Here is a 17628-nt window from a genome sequence, read left to right on the forward strand (position 1 = left end):
TATGGGACATCTGTGGAGGCTAATGAATTTGATTTAAAGACATGGCACATCCTCACTACCCTTCATTTGGAATTTTAAATTTGAACTAAACACTACACCTGTCAGACTACTGCAATTTTAGGATTTTGATATTGGCCATGTCTACACTTAGGAGAAACTTGGAAATGGCCACGCTAATGGCCAAATTGAAGAATACTAATGAGGCACAGAAATGAATATTCAGAGCCTCATTAGCATGCCCCTGACCCTAGCACTTCAAAAGTGCCATATTTTGCTTGCATGCAGCTCATCTATTGGGGGGGGGGCTTTTTTGAAAGGACCTACAAACACGGAAATCCCCTTATTCCTATCAGCTGATTGCCCTCTTCCTCAGCTGATAGGAATAAGGGGATTTCAATGTTTGCAGGATCCTTTGAAAAAGTTCTGTACCTGGTGGCATGCTAATGAAATGCTGAATATTCATTCCAGCGTCTCTTTGGTATTCTTCTATTTGGCCGTTTAACATAGCCATTTGAAGGTTTTCCAAAGTGTAGACATAGCCATTATGTTGCTTCTAGTGCTCCATAAATTGAGCTAATGGAATTTACAGTGAGGACAGGCACTTGGAAGAATCAGGCTAACTGACTTAAAATTGATTTTCTTGTAGTGTGGATGCAGCCAGAGTCTCAACCGAGCTCTGCATTTGCCTCGACAGTGTTATTCCCTCAAATTTGAGGAATAGCGCTCTGTCGACAGCTGTACCTACACTGGAGAGTTCTGGCAACAGAACTCAGGGATCATCTAAACTCATAAAGCATTTTGTCAGCAGCATCTCAACAGAATTCTGCTTTTGGCTCAATAGAGTCGATAGAATAAATGTTGACAGAAATACAGTGTAGACGTTGCTGTCAACAGTCAGGGCTTCCAGTTGCCGGGCAGCTCTGTTTGCATAGCTGCCATTCCGCTGTCACCAGAGACCAGTGCAGTCTGGCAGTTCTGTGTCAACACAGCAAGCTGTGTGAAGCAGCAATCTGTCAACAGATGCTTCTAGTGTAGACATAACCTAGAAGTACAGTGTAGACCCATCTATCGGCTTCCGGTTGCCAGGCAGTCCCGTTTGCACAGCTGCCATTCTGGTTTCTGTCACCAGAGGGCAGTGCAGTCTGGCAAAAAAGGAAGAAGGGTTCTTTTGAAGATGGGGTTTACTTTCTAAACAGCTGTGTCTACACTGCTTTTCTTCTTTTGAAAATATGCAAATGATGCAGCAGATATATAAATATGCATCTTATTTGCATGCCTCTTTCAGCAAAGGAATGTAAGTATATGCATAGCCTTCCAGCTGGTCATTAGGGCTACATCTAACACAACAGTGTTATTTCAGAATAATCAATTCTGGCATCGCTATTCTGAAATAGTTTATTTCAAAATAACACAGCTACCTGTAGCCTGCATTTATACAGCAGGTCTGCATTTCAAAAGTAGCACTTTTGAAAAGCGACTGGCTGACATGCTGATGAGGTGCTGCCTATCACAGAATCATAGAACACTAGGACTGGAAGGGACCTCGAGAGGCCATCGAGTCCAGCCCCCTGCCCCAATGGCAGGACCAGGTACTATCTATACCATCCCTGATAGACATCTATCTAACCTGTTCTTAAATATCTCCAGCGATGGAGATTCCACAACCTCCCCTGGCAATTTATTCCACTGTTTGACCGCCCTGACAGTTAGGAACTTTTTCCTAATATCAAACCTAAACCTCCCTTGCTGCCATTTAAGTCCATTGCTTCTTGTTCTGTCCTCAGAGGCCAAGAAGAACAAGCTTTCTCCTTCCTCCTCATGACTCCCTGGCTATGTCTACGCTAGCCCCAGACTTCGAAATGGCCATGCAAATGGCCATTTTGAAGTTTACTAATGAAGCGCTGAAATGCATATTCAGCGCTTCATTAGTATGCGGGTGGCCGCGGCACTTCAAAATTGACGCGGCTCGTCCCGACGGGGCTCCTTTTCGAAAGGACCCCGCCTACTTCGAAGTCCCCTTATTCCCATGAGCTGATGGGAATAAGGGGACTTCGAAGTAGGTGGGGTCCTTTCGAAAAGGAGCCCCGTTGGGATGAGCCGCACGGCGGCGAGGCGTGTCAATTTTGAAGTGCCGTGGCCGCCCGCGTGCTAATGCACTGAATATGCATTTCAGCGCTTCATTAGTAAACTTCGAAATGGCCATTTGTGTGGCCATTTTGAAGTTTGGGGCTAGTGTAGACACGGCCCCTTTTAGATACCTGAAAACCGCTATCATGTCTCCCCTCTGTCTTCTTTTTTCCAAACTAAACAAGCCCAATTCTTTCAACCTTTTTTCATTGGTCACATTCTCTAGACCTTTAATCATTCTTGTCACTCTTCTCTGGACCTTCTCTAGTTTCTCCACATCTTTTTTGAACTGCGGTGCCCAGAACTGGACACAATACTCCAGCTGAGGCCTAACCAGCACAGAGTAGAGCGGAAGAATGACTTCTCGTGTCTTGTTCACAACACACCTGTTAATGCATCCCAGAATCATGTTTGCTTTTTTTGCAACAGCATTACACTGTTGACTCATATTTAGCTTGTGGTCCACTATTGTCCCTAGATCCCTTTCTGCTGTAGTCGTTCCTAGACAGTCTCTCCCCATTCTGTATGTGTGACACTGAATTTCCAGAGCTGAAGATGTGGGTCTGTCCTATGAAGCTCATCACCTAATAAATCATTTTGTTAGTCTTTAAAGTGCTACAGAGTTGCTTTTTGTTTTGTGAAGACACAGACTAACACAGCTACCTCTAAATATTCACCAGCAGAAGACAACTTCACTTCCAGGTCACACTGAAATCCCCACTAGGCTGGCTCGGGGTGCCTGCGGGGGGTGGAACTCTTGGGTGTTGGGGCGGGGGGGGGCTGCTGGCCCTCCTCCGCGCACATGGTGTTCCCATGGGACATTCTCTCTCACGCAGCTTCTAAAACGGCAGCCGCCCCACGCTGGGCCGTTAAAAGAAGCGGAACGTTTCCACAGCGCTCCTCTTACACCGGGGGCAGGTTTCGTTGACACACAGCCGGTCCCTCGCGCGGAACGTCCGCCGACTGGCGAGTGCCTCCCGGCTCGCGTCTCTGCAGCACTCGCTATGGACGCGTTAGCGGCGGAGCTGGGGACTCTGACTCCGGAGCAGGCAGCGGCTCCTGTGAACACGGTGGAGGTGAGCGATGGGACGGGAATAAAGGTGCCCTAAGAGGAGTAGCGCAACAAGCGGCGGAGCCCTATTTCCCCTCCCCAGCTGTCCGCCGAGCCCCCCTATTGCGCGTGCAGAGAGGTGCGTGAGCCCTGTCACTTTCCGTAACACCCATCGCTGCGCACGCGCGTCGCCCCTAATTCCCTTCGCCAGTTGGCTTTCTTGACTCCCAGTGGCGACGTCCCGAGTCGGTTGTGGCGCATGCGCGGGGCGCCGCCGGTGTTGCACATTGCGCCTGTTCCCTGAGCTCCGGGCTGGCTGTTCTGCCCGGGTGCCCCTGTGCCAGTGACGTCACAACCACTGAAACGGGGGAGGGCTTTCACCTTCCGGGGCCTCGGCTGGAGGGACTCGCTCAGCCTGGGCCAGGGCAGGTGGGCGCAGTGTTGGCCAGCCCCAGTAGTGACACCGGCCAGCCTTGTCTACAGCGGGCGTTCCGTGTCCGTGACATCTTAGGAGGGTCTCAGAGGGGGCAGCCCTGTTCGTTTGTAGCCCCAAAAAACAGCCGGGAGTTCTGTGACCCCCTACAGATGAATAGATTTCTTAGGCACGAGCTTGTATGGCTGAATCCCACTTCATCAGTTGCATTGGAATGGAAAACTGGTAGGGAGAAACACAAAGATGCAGTGCTAGTATAGCAAAAGAAGGGAGGTACCTGTATCTCCCTTCTTTGCCTCTGTATTTCAACTCCAGTGCATCTGATGAAGTGAGCTTTACCCCCAAAAGCTTATGCCCGAATAAATCTGTTAGTCCCTAAAGTATCTTAGATTAGTGTTTCTTAAACTTTTTGAGCTCATGGAACACCAAACAGTAATACTACTTTATGCAGAACATCTATGAAAATTTTCTTAAAAAAATTGTCAGACCAAAAAGTGATGGGCAGGGGAGGAAACCCAAAACTGAACAGCAACAGCAAAAACAAAATAAAGCAATTCAATCAGGTATTACAGCAATGGAGAAGTAACATTGTATCTGGTTTAATAACTGCAAGTATAAACTATTAGTATGGGGGATCCCCTTTATACGTCACCCCGATGTACATTGGTTCACACTCTACGTCTTGGACATATTGAGGGCAAAGGCGTAAAAGTTCCCTGCTTGTACGTCGTCATGTGTGCGTCTTGTGCCCACTGTGCTCTTTGAGGCTGAGCTGCTGAGCACTGCGGCTGCTTTGGTCAAGCTCTTCAAGACCTCCAATTTAGCAGCTTCATCTGGCAGCTCAAGCTGTACGGCTTCCGCAGCTGCTGGCTGGAGAACCAGGAGCCGCCAGGTTCCCCAGGGCTTGGGAAGCGTGGGGGAGCATGAGCAGCTGCCACATCCCTGCTGCTTCCTTGGGTCTTGGGGACGGTGGGGGTGGGAAGCATTGTGGCTGTCCTGTCCCTGCCACTGAGGCTCAGGGAAGGTGGGGGAGAAGTTCTGTGTCTGTCCCCTCCCTGCTACTTCCTCGGGGTTCCCAGGAGCACTGGGGGCTGCTGCAGCGTGGGGCTTGAGGAGGGCAGGGAGGGAGGGGAAAGTGCCATGGCTCTCATGTCCCTGCTGCTTCTTTGGGTCTCCCAGGATCACTGGGGCCTGCTGTGGCTCTTGGGGTCGGGGAGGGGGCAGGGAAGTGCTGTGGCTGCCCCATCTCTGCTGTTTCCTCGGGGCTCCCGGGAGTGCTGGGGTCTGCTGTGGCTCAGGGAGCACTAGGGGGGAAGCGCCGTGAGTGCCCTGTTCCTGCTGCTTCCCTGGGGCTTCCGGGAGTGCTGGAGGCTGCTGAGGCCCAGGGCTCAGGGAGGGTGGGCAGCAGCCACTTCCTTCTCAGCTCTGCAGGGCTTCCAACTCCTGCTCAGCACCTTACTGGACTGGAAGCCGCTGGTGTCCCCGCTTCTGCTGGTATCTGGCAAGGTCAACAAGTCACCCAGTGAGCTTGGGCGCAGCCCCAGGGGCATGCGGCAGAGTGGCAGCTCACTGAGAACATGGGTCAGGCCAGTGGGTTCAGAGAGTGATACTGCGGCAATGGCGCTGTTACAGCATGTGATGTCCCTATCCCCCTGTATTCACAGGTATTCTTGTGGGGGAAAATTCCTCTTTATGTGTTGTTTCACTTTACATCGCGACTTCATGGTCCCTAACCATGACGTATAACGGGGACCCCCCCATATATGATATCAAAGAAGTCTGATGCTCCTAACACACCTACAAGTTGTTCGTAGAATGCCAGGGTTCCACAGAACATAGTTTAAGAATCTGTCTTAGAGGGTGACAGACAAAGAGCCTGGTTCTTCTCTAGCCCTAGGGAAATCTATTTATCCAGCTCTGTAGCTATCTTTATAGTTAGAGTGACCAGACAGTAAGTGTGAAAACTTGGTATGGGGTTGAGGGTAATATATGCCTGTCTAAAGCCTGAAATTTTCAAACTGCCCTTAAAGATGGGGACATCTGGTCAACCGGTTTTCACAGCTCACTGTCAGTCTAGTACTTGAGCCCCTGCCATGTAAAATTGACAGCGATAGCAGTGCTCCTCCTGGACTTTGTTGTGTGTGGCTCTTCTTCTTTTTCGGCATAAAAGCACTGCATGGGTTTAACATTTGTTGATTTTAATCCCCCATCCCTTTTTTCTTTGGACAGGATTTAGTGGATAGAAGAGGAAGGTCAGAAATGTAGCCTTTAAATGGATGAGTCATCACTAGATGTAGCCTTTAAGTGGATGAATCATCTTCTGATACATATTGCTGTGCTGATAGTATCTGCATCAGGAGCTTCTACTAGCATAATGCAAAGAGCCCAGTAGTGTATACCACTGCAAGGTTTATGTGCTGCCTTTGAGCCTCATCCTGAAAGTGGGATTTTCTAAGTGCAGAAAGAGGATATATGAAAGAGCTGCACCCTTCTTTGGCCTCTCCTTGCTCCTCCTCCTCTTCCCCCAGAGGCTCTGTGCCTGGCCAGGTTAGAATCTGGAGCCTGCTATTCTTAGTTTCTACTGAGCTCAGAGAATTGGGGGTTCTTGGTGCTTCATGGAACCAAGCCTGCATGCAGTAGATGCAAGAGGTTTGAGGCTGCCACTTGCACATTAGGCCCATCATGATTTTATCTGCATGGTCCTGTAGCTGCCCTGAAACTAGTGTGTCAGTGTTACTTGTAAAAACAAAAAAGCAGTAAAGTAGCACTTTAAAGACTAACAAAATAATTTATTAGGGGAGCTTTCGTGGGACAGACCCACTTCTTCAGACCATAGCCAGACCAGAACAGACTCAATATTTAAGGCACAGAGAACAGTATATAGACTAGCACGGCTTTCCCTCTGTTACTTGTAATATACAAGAGTTCATCCTACAGGGAAAACCATACCAAGTTGTAATCACTTTATTGAACCCACCTTCCTCCATGTTCATGTTTATGGTATATACTAGTTTGCATAATACTTCGTTGTGGTGTGGGAAGATTTACTTTGAAACAGTGAAGGAAAAATTGAACTTGATTTGCAGTCATTTCTTCCTCACTAGGTTTGAAATTTAAACATTAAAACACTCCCTTTATTTTATGGTGATTTTGTTTGTTGTTTTTACTTTCTTCCTATTGAAATAAGAAAAACAAATATTAGGCTAAAATTGAATAGAAATGAATGAAATTTCGTGTCTTTGAAACCAAATGATACAAACAACATAGCTGGGACTCCAGTATAGGACATATCAGTAACAAGTTCAATTTAGAATTACACAGACCGGTTAAATAGATGATTAAATGTTTGGAATCTGAGCTGTCGGTGAATTTTTCAGTACCTATACATTTAGACATACTGCCAATGTGCAAGTCACATTTGTGTGACTGTTTTGAACAGCAATGGACAACCAAGAATAGTGAGTAGGCCACATGAGTGGCCATCGTTTATCTCAGTGGGCTGCAGCAGCCCATGGCCCTCCGGGGTTCTACCTATAGCCCAGCAGCTTCCCTGTCTGGCTGCCTCCTCTACTGGTCTCTCATGCACTGGGGCCCTGCACTTCCTACTCCTCCTGTCCCTCGCCATGCTTTTGGAGCACCACGAATCGCCATCTTCGTGCTCCATTCCCACTCTGCCCCCTCCTTCCCAGAGCCTGAATTTCTGTGAACAGCTAATTTGTGGTGTTCCAGCGCTTGGATGGAGAAACAGGGACAGAGTGGAGATCATGAGATTTGAAGTGCTCCAAAAATGCTGGGGGAGGAGGGAAGGAAAAGGAATTGTGGGGTCCCATGCATGAGAGGCATGTATGGAAAGGGGGCAGACGGGGAGTCTGCCGGCCACAGGTGAAGCCCCAGTGGGCCACTTGTTGCCCATCACTGGTTTTGAACCTACTCCTTAACTGCAGCAACACTTGAAATTCCTGTGCTGCTGAAAGGAACTAAAAGGAAAAGTCTTTTTTGTACATTTGAAAGTATTGTGTTTGGCTATGTGTATTAGTGTTTGTGGGTGCACGCATGAATTATTGTATTACTTAAATAGTCATTTGCTTGTTTATATTACTAATTTTGTTTCACTTGTTATGGTCCCTCTCCTCTACATTGACTTGACATTAAATAATGGTAGAAGTAAGTTTCCAACTTTGTAACATATATAAAAACTGGACACACTCTCAGGAGTGTGGAACCTCCCTTGAGGCTCCCCCCCTCAACTGTCCTCTCACCCCCATTTGCTCCTCTTTCACCCTCCCTCCATCTCTCACTGCTTATCGTTCCCGCCCTTCACACACGCACATGTGCGCAGGTTGGGAGGAACTCACCTGCAGATTTGTGGCTGGAAGCTGCACCCTCCAGAGGCAGGTCAAAGATGGCCCTGGTGGAGCAGGGGCTGGCATGGATGCTAACTCAGCACCTTCCCACCTCGCTTGCCTGAAATGAGTGGCCTTTGAGTGTCTAGTCAGTAGGTCCAACTGGACGCTATCAGATCCCCTTTTCAACCAGACTTTCCCATTGAAAATTGTACACGCTGCCTTCTAGGTGGAAGAATAGTGCTTAGGCTTTTTTGATATTTTTTTTTTTAATGAAGTGTACTCTTGCATCTATTTCAAATTGTATTTTTTATTTTTTAGGAGAAATGGAGGCTTCTTCCAGCTTTTCTAAAGGTCAGTGTTGCTTTGTTTTTTTCACTTGTACATGAATATTCTAGCTCTTAAACTGAAAACCATTAACTAGTATTATATCAATACATACAATTTTACAAAACAATTCAGCATATGAACAATGAATGAAAATGTAAATCACGCAAAATAGGAGGTGTCATGAATAAAATGCCTGTAAAGGGTTAAATCTAGAAAGAGTGGGTTCTTTGTTGGCAAGCAGCCAAGTGAGCCAATGGGAAGAGAGCAGGGGATTTTTTTTAATTCAAGCAGTTATCTGTGGAGGAGGGTTTTTTTTCTGAGTGCCTGGAGGAGAGAGAGACAGAGATGGTTTAAGCCTGAGCAGGCTTAAGATATTCAGTAAACATCCAGGGCTGAACAAAATCTGGGCATACAGATATGTAAGTAGAGGAAAATATTTAGTAAGATGTGATCAGATTATTTTTTTAATGTTGAGTTTGGTGTGGGACTTCTCAGGCTGGCTCATATACCCCCATATATTTGGGCTGTGTCTACACTAGCCCAAAACTTCGAAATGGCCATTTCAAAGTTTACTAATGAAGCGCTGAAATACATATTCAGCGCCTCATTAGCATGCGGGCAGCCGCGGCACTTCAGAATTGATGCAGCTTGCAGCCGTGCAGCTTGTCCAGACGGGGCTCCTTTCCGAAAGGCCCCCGGCTACTTCGAAGTCCCCTTATTCCCATCTGGTCATAGGAATAAGGGGACTTCAAAGTAGCCGGGGTCCTTTCAAAAAGGAGTGCTATCTGGACGAGCTGCGTGGCGGTGAGCCGCGTCAATTTCGAAGTGCCACGGCTGCCCGTATGCTAATGAGGCGCTGAATATGTATTTCAGTGCTTCATTATTAAACTTTGAAATGGCCATTTGCATGGCCTTTTCGAAGTTTTTGGCTAGTGTAGACATGGCCACTAAGAGACTGAAAAAAGAGCTGCCATGGGTTAACACCCATGTAAAACAAGCAATGAGGGATCAAAAGGCATCTTTCAAAAGGTGGAAGGCAAATCCTAATGAGGTAAATAGAAAGGAACATAAACACTACCAAATTAAGTGTAAAAGTGTAATAAGGAAAGCCAAAAAAAGATTTTGAGGAACAGCTAGTCAAAAGCTCAAAAAGTAATAACAAAATGTTTTTTAAATACATTAGAAGCAGGAAGCCTGCTAAGAAACCAGTGGGTCGCTTAGACGATACAAATACAAAAGGAGCAATCAAGGATGATAAAGCCATTGTGCAAAGACTAAACGATGTCTTTGCTTCAGTCATCATGGCTGAGATGTTGGGGAGATTCCCAAACCTGCACTGCCTTTTGTAGGAAATGAAACTGAGGAACTGTCCCAGATTGAAGTGTCATTAGAGGAGGTTTTGGAACAAATAGATAATGTTAACAAATCACTGGGACCAGATGGCATTCATCCAAGGGTTCTGAAAGAACTCAAATGGGAAATTGCAGAGCTATGAACGCTAGTTTGTAACCCATCCTTTGGATCAGCTTCCGCACCTAATGTCTGGAAGATAGCTAATGTGACACCAATATTTAAAAAGGGCTCTAGAAGTGACCCTGGCAATTACAGACCAGCAAGTTTTATGTCGGTTCCGGGCAAACGAGTTGAAACAATAGTAAAGAATAGAATTTGGTGGGCAAAAGTCAACGTGGTTTCTGCAGAGGGAAATCATGTCTTACTACTCTGTTAGAGTTCTTTGAAAGGGTTAACAAATATGCAGACAGGGGAGATCCAGTGGATATAGTATACTTAGATTTCCAGAAGGCCTTTGACAAGGTACCTCATCAAAGGCTCTTATGTAAAGTAAGTTGTCATGCGATAAGAGGGAAGGTCCTTTCATGGACTGAGCACTGGTTAAGGGACAGGAAATAGAGGTTAGGCATAAATGGTAAATTTTCCAAATGGAGAGGGGTAACTAGTGGTGTCCCCCAAGGGCCAGTCCTAGGACCAGTCCTGTTCAATTTATTCATAAATGATCTGGAGAAGGGGTGAGCAGTGAGGTGGCAAAGTTTGCAGATGACACTAAACTGTTCAAGAGAGTCAAGACAAAGGCAGACTGTGAAGAACTTCAGAAAGGTCTCATCAAACTGGGTGATTGGGCAACAAAATGACAAATGAAATTTGATGTGGATAAGAGTAAGGTAATGCACATTGGACAAAATAACCCCAACTATACTTAGAATATGATAGGGGCTAATTTAGCTATAACTAATCAGGAAAGAGATCTTGGAGTTATTGTGGATAGTTCCTTGAAAACATCCACGCAGTGTGCAGAGGCAGTCACAAAGGCAAATAGGATGTTAGGTATTATTTAAAAAAGGGATAGAAAATAAGACAAGGGATTATCTTACTGCCCCTATATAAATCTGTGGTATATGCCCATATCTTGAATAGTGTGTACAGATGTGGTCTCCTCACCCAAAAAAAGATATCTTGGCACTGGAAAAGGTTCAGAAAAGGGCAATTAGAATGATTAGGGGCTTGGAACAGGTCCTGTGTGAGGAGAAGCTAAAAAGATTGGGACTTTTCATTTAGAAAAGAGGAGGCTGAGGGGGGACATGATAGAGGTATATAAAATTATGACAGGTGTGGAGAGGATGAATAAGGAGAAGTTTATTTACTTGTGCCCATAATACAAGAACTAGAGGACACCCAATGAAATTAATGAGTAGCAGGATTGAAACTAATAAAAAAAAAAAAGTTCTTTTTCACTCAGTGCATGGTTAACCTGTGGAACTCCTTGCCAGAGGAGACTGTGAAGGCTAGGACTGTAAAAGAATTTAAGAAAGAGCTAGATAAATTCATGGAGGTTAGGTCCATAAAATGCTATTAGCCAAGGGTAGCAATGGTGTCCCTGGCCTCTGATTGTCAGCGGCTGGGGGTGGATGGCAGGAGGCAAATTGCTTGATCGGGTCTTTGGTCCACCCCCTCTGGGTCACCTGGCAGTGGCCGCTGTCAGCAGACAGGCTACTGGGCTGGATGGACCTTTGGTCTGACCCAGTATGGCTGTTCTTATGGTCTTATGACTCCCAGTTTTGAGAAACACTGGTCTGTCCCATGAGATCTGATCAGATTTGATGGGGAAAGGAACCAGATTTCACCCTCCATGACATGTTTGTCTTGGCTATGAATTTGTTAGAGCACCAGCCAAGAACTCTGGAGATCTCTGCTTAGGGACCTAACGACTGGATTAACCCTCCCCTGTAGAAGCCTCCTTTTCTTTGCAATGGGTATTTCAGAGCCTGTTTCCTTTAATGATCATATTGAAAAAAATTCAGCGTACTGTATTATATTTACCTTCCATGTTTTTATTACAGTAAGACTGTTCTAGTGCCTGCTTTGGTTAAACTTAATGCTGACCATTGGTTTTCTACATCTTGATCTGTGGTGGGTCCTACTTCTAAACTATCAAAAAGCTATGGGTGGTTTCAGTGCTCATAGGATGATGCTTCCTGCTTGGCAAGCAGATGAGAGGCTCTGTCTGGATTTGTTAAAGATGCTCCACTGAGACACACCTGGACGCTACTTGTTTCATGTCTGTGGCAAACTGTGACTCCTGGCGCTTGCATATTGCTAAGGCTATGATTATGGCATGGAATCTGTAACTTTCCAGGATCCCCGTGACTGCTTCTGGGGCAACTCTGCAGCAGCTGTCAGCCCCAGGGCCACCAGAGAGGTGGCCCTAGGCCAGAAGCAGCAGTGTGGTTTGGGTGAGCACTCCTGGGGCTGGAGTAGTACAGTCACCCCTTTCCTTAGGAACAGCAGTGGTGGCTGGTGCTGCTGCCAGGCAGCAGCTTGGGTTCCCCCAGAGCAGAAGGTTGGTAGCAGTTTATGGCTACGTCTACACGTGAAGCCTACATCGAAGTAGCTTATTTCGATGTTGCGACATCGAAATTGCCTATTTCGATGAATAGCGTCTACACGTCCTCCAGGGCCAGCAACGTCGATGTTCAACTTCGATGTTGCTCAGCCCAACATCGAAATAGGCGCAGCGAGGGAACGTCTACACGTCAAAGTAGCACACATCGAAATAGGGATGCCAGGCACAGCTGCAGACAGGGTCAACGGGCGAACTAGCGCTTCCGGGGCAACAGCTCCCTTAAAGGCCCCTCCCACATCCACTCAGCCTGCACAGCACGCGGTCTGAGGAGCCATAGGCACACAGACCCCGGGCGCCGCAGTCATGGACCCCCAGCAGCAGCAGCAGCAGCTAGAGGTCCACCCAGCCCTCCCGGCAGGAGCAGGGCTTGCCCTGGCCCATGCCATGTGGGAGGCAGCTGAGTACCTCCTTGCCCCAGGGGAGGAGATGCCCCCAGGGCAGCAGGGCTCAACCCCTACCCCTGCAGCACCCCGCTCCACCCCCCGCCTCACACGCCGGCGGCTGTGGAGCTACCCCACCAGCACCGACTGGTGGGAGCGGCTGGTGCTTGGGGAGTGGGACGACGACCACTGGCTCAGGAACTTCAGGATGAGCCGGCAGACATTCCTGGAGCTGTGCCAGTGGCTCACCCCCGCACTCAGGCACCGGGACACTGCCATGCGGCGTGCCCTCCCTGTGGAGAAACAGGTCGGCATCGCTGTCTGGAAGCTGGCCACTCTGGACAGCTACCGATCCGTGGGGCAGCAGTTTGGTGTCGGAAAGGCCACCGTCGGGGCTGTCTTCATGGAGGTAAGAGAACCCACAGGGGGAGGCCAGGTCCGGGCAGGGGGGCCAGGGCAGGTCCGGGCAGGGGGGCCAGGGCAGGCCAGGCCCAGGGCAGGGGGGCCAGGCCAGGGCAGGGGGGCCAGAGCAGAGCAGGGGGGCCAGAGCAGGGCAGGGCCACGCACACCCTGCTCACCCCTCATTGGGGCTGTCCCATGTGCTTTCTCTGCAGGTCGTGCGTGCCATCAACGCCATGCTCCTGCACAGGCTCGTGAGGCTGGGGGACCCAGATGCCACCGTCGCCGCCTTTGCCACCCTGGGCTTCCCCAACTGCTTCGGGGCTCTGGATGGGACTCACATCCCCATCCGCGCCCCGCATCACAGTGGAGGACAATACCTCAATCGGAAGGGCTACCATTCTGTCGTCCTGCAGGCCTTGGTGGACAGCCGGGGACGTTTCCAGGACATTTACGTGGGCTGGCCTGGCAGCACCCACGACACCCGGGTTTTTCGGAAATCGGGCCTGTGCCGCTGGCTGGAGGCGGGGACCTACATCCCCCAGCGGGAGATCCCTCTGGGGGACACCACCATGCCCTTCTGCGTCATCGCAGATGCGGCATACCCCCTCCGGCCGTGGCTCATGCACCCCTACATGGGCCATCTCTCCGCTAGCCAGGAGTGCTTCAACGAGCGCCTGAACCGTGCGTGCCAGGTGGTGGAGCGCTCATTTGGCCGCCTCAAGGGACGCTGGAGATGTCTCCTGACCCGCCTGGATGCGGGCCCCAACAACATCCCCCAGATTGTGGGTGCCTGCTGCGCCCTGCACAACCTCGTGGAGAGCAAGGGGGAGACCTTTCTTCAGGGCTGGGCCGTGGAGGCCGGCAGGGCACACGTCCAGCCACCTGCTGCCCCCAGTCGGCAGGTGGACCCCGAGGGGACCCGGGTCCGGGAGGCCCTGCGGGCCCACTTCGACCAACAGGCCGCAGGGTGAACTCTGCCCACGCCCCCTACTGCCCGCCCCTTCCTCCACCACACTCCTGCCCCAACGCCCACACCATGGAGCACCCCACCGCCCCCCCCCCCCACTTGTCCTGGACAAATGACAGCACGAACTTGTGGCTGAGTGTAATTTTTTTTTTTCTGGCCGAACCTTTTTTTTGGGTTGTAAATAAATATGTCAACCACAAACAGAAAACTAAGTACAAACGTTCAACCAAAGCAATATGTACGAAAATAAAACAATCCAAAGAAACAACTGTGTGGCATACATAATAAAAAGAAAACCAGGGAGGAGAAAGGGGAGAACTATTTACATGGGGGGGACGGGGCAAACGGGGGCACCAAAACAACAGGGTCCAACTATATACAAGGGGGGGGCCACATCCCGGGCCCCTCGCCCCTATAGCCCGGCACTGGGCGTGCCCGGCCGGGAGCCCCGCCGCGCCTGCAGTCTGGTCCGCGGCTGGGTGGGAGCGGGCTGGACCGGAAGGTATTGGGGCCGGCGAGTCTCAGGTGGCTCCAGGGGTCCCTCGGCGCTCTGGCCCTCACGGGTGGGTGGTGGGGCGACGGCGGACGGGCCGGCGACGGGCGGAGCAGCTGGTGGTGGGGCTGCAGGAGTGGGCAGGGCGGGCGATGGGTCGGCCGGCGCGGCATGGGGGGCCAGGTAGTCCACGAGCCGGTTAAGTCTGCATATAGGCCCCCCATGCCTCCTGGCGCCAGGCCAGCGCCCGCTCCTGCAGCTGGAGGTGCTGCTCCGAGACCTCCAGCTGCCGGCGGAGGATGGCCAGCAGCTGGGGGTCCGTCACCGTCGGCGGTAGTAGGCGTGGGGTCCGCCGTCTTGCCCTCTGCAGGGTCGGTCGTTCCTTGGCCAAGGGGCTGCCCTGGAGCGATGGTCCCGGAGGGCTCTCCGGGACAGCTGAGGCCTCACTGGCGCTCTCTTCCGGTCCTTCTGATGGTGCAGGTGCAGGTGCAGGACACAGGAGAGGAGGGGGGAAAGAAGAATGGAGACAGGCGTTAGTGTGGGCCCCGAGCCGTGGCCTTTGTCCCCCCCGCCCTGTGCTGCAGGTTCTGCATCCCTGTCCCCGGGAGATGCTGCTGTGATGGATGGGGTTCAGGGGTCCCCCTGCCCTGCACCCCGTCCCCTGGTGGGAGCGACTCTCACTTCACCCCGCAGGGTCTGAGAGCAGGAGAGGTTTCTTAGGCCACAGATGGCCAGTTTCTGGCAGGAGTGACAGCACCAGCTGTCGGAAGAGACAGTCCTTCCAACCCGTCGTGGGGAGAAGACCCCAAGTGGGGCCCCTCTGGGATGCAGCTTTCCCCCTCCTCAGGCTGGCTGCCTACCAGCTCTCCCTTCCCCTAGCCTCTACCTGTGGCCCCCGCCCTCGCCCCCCAATTCCAAGCCAGCTCAGCTCCTCCCTCCTGTTTGTTCAGGGCAGAGGTGTCACCTGCCAGCTGTAGCGCCAGGATCCTCCTTTGGCCCTGGGAGCTCTTCGGCTCTTGTGGCTCATATGTAGCCTGAGTCTCCCTTTGGCACTCCCCCCCACTCCATCACATGCTGCTGCTGCGGGGTGTCCCACCCCCTCCGCCCGGGGGCCCCTCGAGGTTCCGTTCCCCCCTGGCCCGGGGATGGGGCATGGCACTGTCATGCAGGGTGGCGGGGGGCAGGGGCTGATGGCTGCAGTGCTGTGAGGGCCATGGCCCTGGTGTCCTTGGGGCCATGGCCATGTGAGCATGTGGAGGGCCCTGGACACATCTCTGTTACCCCCGCCCCTCAAGCCCAGGGGTGTCCACCAGAGAGGGGTACCTACCTGTCGGTCCGCTCCCACGGTCCGGAGATCCCCGGGGGTCGGAGGCCCTGCTGCTGCTCCGGGATGGCAGGAGGAGGATCTGCAGGCTGGATTCTGCGGAGGAGGAGCCCCCCTCGTCCTCCTCCTCCTACTCCTGCCGCGATGTCCCGGGGATGGCCTCCGGGGGGGGGCCCCCGGGGTGCAGGGCTTGCCTCCGGGGCAGACTCCGGCTGCAGGGCCTGCTGGGGCTCGTTAGCTGAGGTGTCAAGGGTGGCCGGAGGGGAGGAGGTGTGCCGGGAGCCCAGGATGTCCCTGAGCTCCCTGTAAAAGGGGTAAGTGACAGGGGGCGGCCCCAGATCGGCTGGCCGCATCCCGGGCCCGGGCATAACCCTGCCGCAGCTCCTTGACCTTACTCCGGACATGGTCCGGAGTGCGGGCAGGGTGACCCCGGGCAGCCAGGCCATCGGCCAGCCGAGCGAACGCATCCGCGTTCCGCCTCTTGCTCCCCATTACCTGGAGCACCTCCTCCTCGCTCCAGAGCCCCAGCAGGTCCCGCATCTCGGCCTCCGTCCAGGAGGGGCCCCGCTGCCGCTTCCCAGACTGGCTGGCCCTCTGGCTGGGCTGGCTGCCCTGGCTCCCCTTGGGGGGGGTCCGCTGGGGGGGCTCCTGGCTAGCCATCGCCGCTGGGTGGGTGGCTGAGGGTTGTGCAGGCTAGCCGCGTGTGCAGGCTGCAGCCTGCACGTTGCCTCAGCTTCCTGCAGAGGCAGGGAGGGGGAGGGGACCTTTAAGGGGCCGCTCCACGTGGCCACCAGTGAGCTGAGGGGCTGGAGAGAGCGTCTCTCAACCCCCCCAGCTGATGGCCGCCATGGAGGACCTGGCAATTTTGACATTGTGGGACGCGGATCGTCTACACTGTCCCTACTTCGACGTTGAACGTCGAAGTAGGGCGCTATTCCTATCTCCTCATGGGGTTAGCGACTTCGACGTCTCGCCGCCTAACGTCGAAGTTAACTTCGAAATAGCGCCCGACGCGTGTAGCCGTGATGGGCGCTATTTCGAAGTTAGTGCCGCTACTTCGAAGTAGCGTGCACGTGTAGACACAGCTAATATGTGCAGTTTGTGCTACAAAATGAGTACATTTCAGTTGAGGCTCTGTTGAAGTTGGTGGAATTATGCTGGTCTAAACCTGGAGACATCTAGTGTAGAATCAGTCTGCTCATCCTGTAGGTTTTCAGAACCTTTTCAGCAAAAGAAACTTAGTTGATCCAGAAGCCATTTGTAAGTAAAACTAAAAAACTACATATTAATTTCTGCATTGCTTTTGTGACTAATTTTACTGAGGCTAATTCTGCGATATATGTTTTGCTTTAGGTGAAAGGACTTGTGAAGCAGCATATAGATTCATTCAACTATTTCATCAATGTGGAGGTATGCTTCCTTTGTGGAAAGAGAATAGGCCTAAATTTACAAAATTCATGTGACTCAATTGTTTATACTTTCTTTTTTGCAGATAAAGAAAATAATGAAAGCCAATGAAAAAGTCACAAGTGATGCTGACCCAATGTGGTATTTGAAGTAAGCATAAGGTTGATTTCTGTATTGGTGGTGGTAGTATGAGTAGCATCTTGCGTAACTGTTTCTAATTGATTATAAAATGTATGTGTAGTTAGTGTGAAATTGCTGTATGTGGTTTCCCTCACCTTACTCAAAATAAGAGATCACTGTAGAGCTTTGAGTGACCACATGAACCAAAATTGTAAACCTTGCAACAGAAATATTTTATAGTAATGGTTTTTCAGTAGTTTAGTGAATTTGCATACCTGAGGGACCAATATAGCTTTTGCTTTTTATTTTCGTACCTGGATTCCAAGACTTAT

At 51.0% G+C, this 17628-nt stretch overlaps 1 protein-coding gene across 2 annotated transcripts in view; it reads left to right on the forward strand.

The window, feature by feature from the left end:
• The first annotated feature begins 3075 nt into the window (after positions 1-3075).
• POLR3B (RNA polymerase III subunit B) overlaps positions 3076-17628 on the forward strand; it is a 150038-nt gene continuing 135485 nt past the window's right edge. For both annotated transcript variants that reach the window (XM_075008026.1, XM_075008035.1), the window contains exons 1-4: positions 3076-3203; positions 8276-8308; positions 17123-17179; positions 17262-17326. In XM_075008026.1, the coding sequence (XP_074864127.1) occupies positions 3132-3203; positions 8276-8308; positions 17123-17179; positions 17262-17326 (227 nt within the window). In that variant the 5' untranslated portion in view covers positions 3076-3131. The remainder of the gene's footprint in view (positions 3204-8275; positions 8309-17122; positions 17180-17261; positions 17327-17628) is intronic.

Source organism: Carettochelys insculpta, chromosome 1 (genome assembly GCF_033958435.1).
Source record: "Carettochelys insculpta isolate YL-2023 chromosome 1, ASM3395843v1, whole genome shotgun sequence".
NCBI classification, from domain to species: Eukaryota; Metazoa; Chordata; order Testudines; family Carettochelyidae; genus Carettochelys; species Carettochelys insculpta.